The following is a 7,418-nucleotide window of genomic DNA, read 5'->3' as shown; positions in this document are numbered from 1 at the left end:
CGATGTGGTAGCTCTGCCAGACGTGATGCGTGGTACCACTAGCGACTAATACGTGCTGTTGAAAAACATAACAACGTGTTATTTTATTAATTCGCGACTTGTGAATTATTTCGATGTTTAATATTAACTAATGAGACGTTGAACAAATCGTTTATGATAATATTTATAAATAAAATATATTAAAAACATCCGTGTGAAAATGATGCGTTAATTTTGATGTTAATCATGTAGGTTAATAGGCAGGTTAAAAAGTGAAAGATATGTAGAACAGACTTTACATCTTCACCAGCGGAAACGTTATGAGTGATGAACAGATTAGTGGGAGTGTTTTGTGTGACGGCGGTGCTGCTCTCAGCCGTGACAGCACTAGTGCCGCCAGTCAACAAGGGCCTGGATCAGCTGATTAGGGTCGCGTCCGCTACATGTAGGTGACATCTCATTAAGGCTGTAGGTGATTCTTAAACTAATCCCTCATAACCAGAATAGTGTCAGTTCATTAAATTGTAATATGTCGCGTAGTGTGTACACCGGTTTTCATGGATACGCCACTCCGAGGTCCCGGGTTCGATTCCCGGCCGAGTCGATGTAGAAAAAGTTCATTAGTTTTCTATGTTGTCTTGGGTCTGGGTGTTTGTGGTACCGTCTTTACTTCTGATTTTCCATATCACAAGTGCTTTCGCTACTTACATTGGGATTAGAGTAATGTATGTGATGTTGTCCAATATTTATTTATTTTAAATAGAAGACCTCCAGGGTTGAATAATAGGTTCCTTAACAATAAAGGTTTAACTGAAGAAGTTTCTAATACGATTGCCTTAATATTGTTAGATCTTGTCAGGTATATCTGTAATGTTTCTCTTGTTTTGGAAAAATCTAAACATGCTTTTATTTCATGTAACATGTCCTGTAGCGTACTTATTTTTACTGTTTATCAATAAATATCTGTGTATATATCATCATTTACTTTATACAGTATACAATTTCATATTATTACGATGACTTTTAAATAATCAAAGTCTAATTAAATAAAATATTTAGAAAGCAATTATTTTGTAATTATAAATAAATAAAATCATATTTATTCAACATTTGATAATAGATTGGTGCAGATAAGGACCGAAACCTCTATTTAACTTCCATTTTAACAATCATACATACATACATACATAATACATGTACCGGAATCTGCAGAGAGATAACTTTATGTGATGTAAATAATATTTTAACCAAATTTTGCTAAACACTGGCTCACTGTATTGTAATACAATACATTGTTGTTCGATGATAAAATCTGGGGAATGGATTACATTTCAGACGACATTGAACGTGGACGAACTGTTAGAAATTATTCAAGGCAAGGGAGAGAAGTGCCATTATGACGTATGACGTTTTTATAAATAATATATATAAATAAAACATTATACAAATAATTTAATACATTAATTATAGTTCTACGTAATGAGCATTTTTTGAATTGTGGTTAAATTTTAATTATTTTCTGTTAACCTTGAGACATTTTTTCCATTTTGTTTCCCCTGAACAATATAATAAATAAATGAATATTTGCTTCAATATTTTACAGCACCTTCGTAATTAAATCATTTATTTTGTTTCCAGTGCGATCGAAAGAAATATTTGTTTGAACATGTATTGGTGAATTACTTTTTTTTAATCATTCACATTCTATCTTATTGTGGGTAGTAAAAACAGTTGAATGAATTGTACAATTCATGAAATCAAAAGATATAAATGATGGCACATTTACAATAAACCTTTATTGTTTTATTTCCTTATGTCATCATACACAAGGAATAATTATAGGTCGTTTTCCTTTTAACAACACAATGATTATATTTCCGTGTGCAATTGTTTCTAAATATTTTCATAATTCAGGAAATACAAATTTCATAATGTTCTGGTCACGTCTATATTTTACAAATTCAGATCGATGTAATAATTTTTGTTCGTCACATAGAAGAAGAGCATTATCTGACGACCTCCGTGGTCGAGTAGTGTGTACAGCGGTTTACATGGGTACGCCACTCCGAGATCCCGGTTTCGATTCCCGGCCGAGTCGATGTAGAAAAAGTTCAGTAGTTTTCTATGTTGTCTTGGGTCTGGGTGTTTGTGGTACCGTCGCTACTTCTGATTTTCCATAACACAAGTGCTTTAGCTACTTACATTAGGATCAGAGTAATGTGTGTGATGTTGTCCAATATTTATTATTTGTTTATATTTATATATTATCTTGTATTTGTAATTAATTTATTCACCATGAGATAGTTCAATGGATAGAATACGTGGTTTTTGATCGAAGTTTAACAGTTCAAATTCGAGCAATACCCTTTCGTGGCCCTAGTTTGTACCCCATTATTATTATTATTGCACTGGGGTGAATGAAAATATCACGATAAACCACACTCTACCAAGCGGTACCATTTGACCATTCTACGAATCTACCACTGTCGTTTTGGTAGATTCAAACTTTGACTAAAATATTTGATATTTGAGATATAATATCTTCGTTTCCTTTAACATATAAGTAAAAAGTTGCGTCATTTCAGTGTCAATATACAGTTAACTGTAGACAGTCAATCTAGAGATTAACATGAATATTTTTAATATAAAAATAAAGCCTTGCTCGCTAAGCCGATAAATTATGAATATATATAATAGTATAATTTTTAAAAGGCATTCGAGTTATTTTTATCGATTTAGAGGTGTTTAAAACCGTGTTCGAACTGTCTGTCTGCATCACGGAAACAACACATGACAGTATTAAACTCATGTTTTTTTTTAAATAGAGTACATTGATCATAGAATACGAAGGGTCGACTAGATCATGCCAATGTTTTTGAAACAGAGAAAAAATAAATGATTAAGAATTTATATATATTTATTAACTCTTACATAATTTTAGTTTTATCATTAACTTCTTTATCTTTCTTTTAAATCTGTAAGATCTTTCTAATTTTATCAATAAACTGTCGATTAACAAACATCCCTCTGTAAATGATTCGTTAGGTAAATAAATAAGTGCGTTAGCTGGTCTACTTGAAACCTTGTAAGGGGTTACTACGGGGGAAGGGGACGTGTATAAATGGGATTCCGTGTTCAAGTCCCGGGTCGGGTATCAGAAGTTGGGTTGGTCTGCTGAGAAGCGCTAGTAGCACGAAATTATGAAGCTGGTAGTGTTATGCTCCTGTACCTTACAAAGCACAAAAAGTTGCTTCAAATTGTGGTCCCATCCGAATATAAAATAAGGTTGTAGAGGATACATTTCTGTTACGAAAATTATGTCTTATCAAATTTGACTGTAACTTAATATGCTTCATTTTCTTAATTGTAATCATACAATTAATATGAAAGTATTTTTTTCGTTTGCAATATTTATTATGACAGAAAACTATCATTCGAGTTTTATTTTTATATATCTCGAACCAAATAAATAATAAATAATATAAATAAATATTGGACAACATCACATACATTACTCTGATCCCAATGTAAGTAGCTAAAGCACTTGTGTTATGGAAAATCAGAAGTAACGACGGTACCACAAACACTCAGACCCAAGACAACATAGAAAACTAAACTCTTTCTACATCGACTCGGCCGGGAATCGAACCCGGGACCTCGGAGTGGCGTACCCATGAAAACCGGTGTACACACTACTCGACCACGGAGGTCGTCAATGTTGCCCGTCTCTTTTAATCGTTCATTAAGATATAACAATAGTTTCTTACTGAAAATAAAGAGAGTGCATTGACCTCCAAAGTATCACGAACCTAATAAAAATCATCCCGGCCTTTGAGATTTATTCAGTAAAACATTAATATCAATAATTTTTCAAGTTAATATTATTTCGTAAATATTAAAAATACTTTTAAATATATAAAAACATAAATGTAAAAATGCTACAATGATTGCTATTTAGTAGTTGGACAGCTGTGTTGTAAGGTTCAGTACAGATTATACTTGTTTTTGCAACACCTGCGCGGGCGCACTGCACGCGATGACACGGACACGAACATTTCGATTTATTTTGTAGTTTGTGAGAATATTAATAAATAATGTCCTCGTGACCGAATTTCGACCACAGCGTCTTATTTTATTGATTATTCATATTTACAGAAGATATTGTACTGCGCAAGTGTGCGTAAGACATTTTCATTTCATACTCGTATTACTCTCATCGTCCGTTCGACACGACTGGCGAGAGATCAGACACCGCATTAAATACATTACACGTTTTTCAAGACACAGTAATGTCAGCACTGTACTTCCTAACTTCGGGCTATTAAAAATAATTGCTTGATATAAATAATTCAATTAATTTTATTCGCTCTATCCAGTATTTGAACCTTGGACCTCTGGATGTGTAGCTGTATAAACAAGCCACTATACCAACGAAACGTCAAGTAAATTAAATTAACGCTGGGATGACAACATTTCGTTACTTCTATGATATTTTCATAAACATTTTCTGGCAATTGTTTTGTGAGATACTAACAGTTCGGTAATATATTTAATCGCTTGGCAAAAACTCAGCCTTTCAAGGAGAAAACTTAGAGCCACATACTTGAGGCGGCTCTGATAGGACATATAAGAATTTCACCCAACAGATTCAAATTCCCCGCCGCCTCCGGGCTCTTCGTAAATGAATGAAATTCTATGGAAATTACAAACATAATATTAAAATCAACCAAAAATACAACATGTAACGAGCTGCTGTCCTTTCGTCATAAAAATGCTATATATTATTTAAAAATTTATGTAATTATGTATTTTTATTCGTAATTCAAACAATGTCATCTTTAAGAATATAATCTATAGAACGAATGTTTCATGGAATGACTATGTGAATGATATTTAATCTTTAACTCTTTTCATGAAATCATCGTGACAAGAGTTAATTTAAAATTAAACATGCTTTGTTAGTTATAATTATAAAACACGATACTTGTAGTAATTTCTGTTTGATGTTCGATCAAAAGTACGAACGCTTTTTATTACAAACAATGACGAATACAGACTTTAATTTAATCATATTTAAGACAAATGTGTTCCCATATTATATACGAATATATTAATACGATTTCTTATTTAAAGATATTTATTTTTATAATAACTAACACATATATCAAAATTATTTTTTTCCAACTAAAAACTTCAAGGTTCAGATAAGATTTTTTTTTAAAGATAGACATAAAACATAATTGATCTTTACTTTATATAATTTGTAAATAATGACATATGTGTATGTGAATCCGGGTATCGATTTATTGTAAAACTTATTGTAATTTCATAATAATGTATTTATGCTAATTAATATTATTATATTTTTATTGCTATTATAAACATTTATAAGTACATTCCATTGCACTAACTTATTTAATACTTCACTGTTTCGCTGACGTGATTTAAAATGAGAAAAATATTAATTTACAGGTGACGCCTTGCCCCTGGATGTGATATTCAATTGGCCGTCCGTGCCTGACTTGGATATAATGGAGTACTCCCGAAAGGGCAAGAGAAGTTACAAGTTGGCCAACGCTCATTTAGCTCTTCGCCACCGCCTCCCTCAAGTGCTCGTCATCTACATCCCCGGATGGTGGAACACGCCCACTGATGAATCTTCACAAGCTCTAGCCAATGCTCTACTGCATAAAAATTCGTTCATTCTAATTCTGGACACACGAGTTACGTTCTGTCGAGGTTACGTTGCATCAGTTTCGCGCGTCAAAAGTGTCGCCCAAAAGGTTTTCAAATTAATCAAGAACCTACATTCAGAGGGATACCCCTTAAGTTCAGTGCATTTAATCGGTTTCAGTTTAGGAGCTCATGTAGCTGGAATGGTGGGAAAATCGGTACAAAGCCGTCTGAATAGAAAAATAGGAAAGATTACCGCTCTAGATCCAGCTAGACCATGTTTTACTCACCTCTCTAAATATAGACTCGACAAACGCGACGCGAAGTTTGTCCACGTAATACACACGAGTGCGGGAGTATTGGGACTGGAGCAGCCTATAGGGCACACTGACGTGTACGTCAATGGTGTGTCAGCTCCACAGCCAGAGTGCCGAGAGAAGGCCGTTAGCTTGGAATGCGATCACGCACAGTCGTGGAAACTCTTCTCCGCTTCCGTAATGAACGAGCGTTCGTTGATAGGACGAAGGTGCAAAAGTTGGAACGAGCTGAGCAGCGATCACTGCAGTGGAAATGAGACCGCAGTGGGATACGAATGCAACGTCAATATTCGGGGTATGTTCCTCCACAAGTCGCAAGAAGTGGATCGCAAAATTACAGTGTTTAATCCTTTCGACATAAAAACCTGGTGGTCTAGGTAACTGACGTTTTTCTAATAAATTATATTATTAATTAATAATAAAATAATATTAACGTGTTGCTTAAAAGATATGATAAATAACAAACAGTAGGGTGTTTTTGATGTTTTTAAATAAACATTTTAATTTCATTGGAAGATATTCGATTCTACAGAATGATTCCTAGAAATCTTTATGTAATTAACAATTAGTATTCATATAACATAATATAAAAAATATTAAGATTAATAAGAACGGTAGAACCGTTACAATTTATTTTGGAACTTCAATTCATCATCTGCTATCAAGTTAGCGTTTTAAAAGTAATGAATCAAGTAACATTCGTATCATGACTTTTAGAATCGTACTCCTCATTAAAAAGGTATTTACACTTTTGTCACGTACTCGTAAGAAAAGTGTCCAATGTTTTAACCGACTTCAAATAATGTCTGATTATTCCCGTTACTTTGTATGTGCGCGAATTCTTATAGTACCTTCACGGTTAATTTTCATAAATCGCGCTTGTGGAGATTCATGTTAAGCGACCGTGTAGTTTTTGAATAATATACTCATGGGAAGGTTTTAGTATATATACGATATTAATGTACCATTCATGAATTATATAGATGTAATAATCGTGTGTTATGTAATGTCGGTTCATTTTTAAAAAAATATAGTGTCATACATAGTCTTGATCATTGCGATTTTTATATTTTAGTTTTAATTTTGACTGTGATACAAATATACTGGTTTTATATTATTTTTTAATATTTATTGTGCGTTATACGTTTTTATTTTATATTAATAAATTATTGATTGAATTTAAACAATTTCATTTAAAAAAATCGAACTAAATATAGCGCGCTTCCCCACCTTCACCACTTTTCGCGAAATCACAATCAAATATTGCAGGAAAGCGAAGATGGAGATGTAACCCACCATGAATATAATTTTTATTCCTCCTTCAACCATAGTACCTGGCATTATAGATTATTTGGGTCAATCCAAAATATCGTGTCCCTTGGGCTTGTTATACAGTCTCACACACACACACACAAAATATTTCAAGATGATGAAAGAACAAATGATGAC

General features: G+C 33.1%; 1 protein-coding gene across 1 annotated transcript; it reads left to right on the top strand.

Annotated features, from left to right (window-relative positions):
• LOC113397052 (lipase member H-B-like) lies at positions 1-6,991 on the top strand. The gene is made up of 2 exons (XM_026635196.2): positions 1-424; positions 5,452-6,991. The coding sequence occupies exons 1-2, from the start codon at positions 307-309 to the stop codon at positions 6,348-6,350; spliced, it is 1,017 nt and encodes a 338-aa protein (XP_026490981.2). The 5' UTR covers positions 1-306; the 3' UTR covers positions 6,351-6,991.
• The last annotated feature ends 427 nt before the right edge of the window (positions 6,992-7,418 follow it).

Source organism: Vanessa tameamea, chromosome 19, assembly GCF_037043105.1.
Source record: "Vanessa tameamea isolate UH-Manoa-2023 chromosome 19, ilVanTame1 primary haplotype, whole genome shotgun sequence".
NCBI lineage: Eukaryota > Metazoa > Arthropoda > Insecta > Lepidoptera > Nymphalidae > Vanessa > Vanessa tameamea.
The sequence above is the reverse complement of the archived record's forward strand: the minus strand, read 5'-3'. Positions and strand labels throughout refer to the sequence as shown.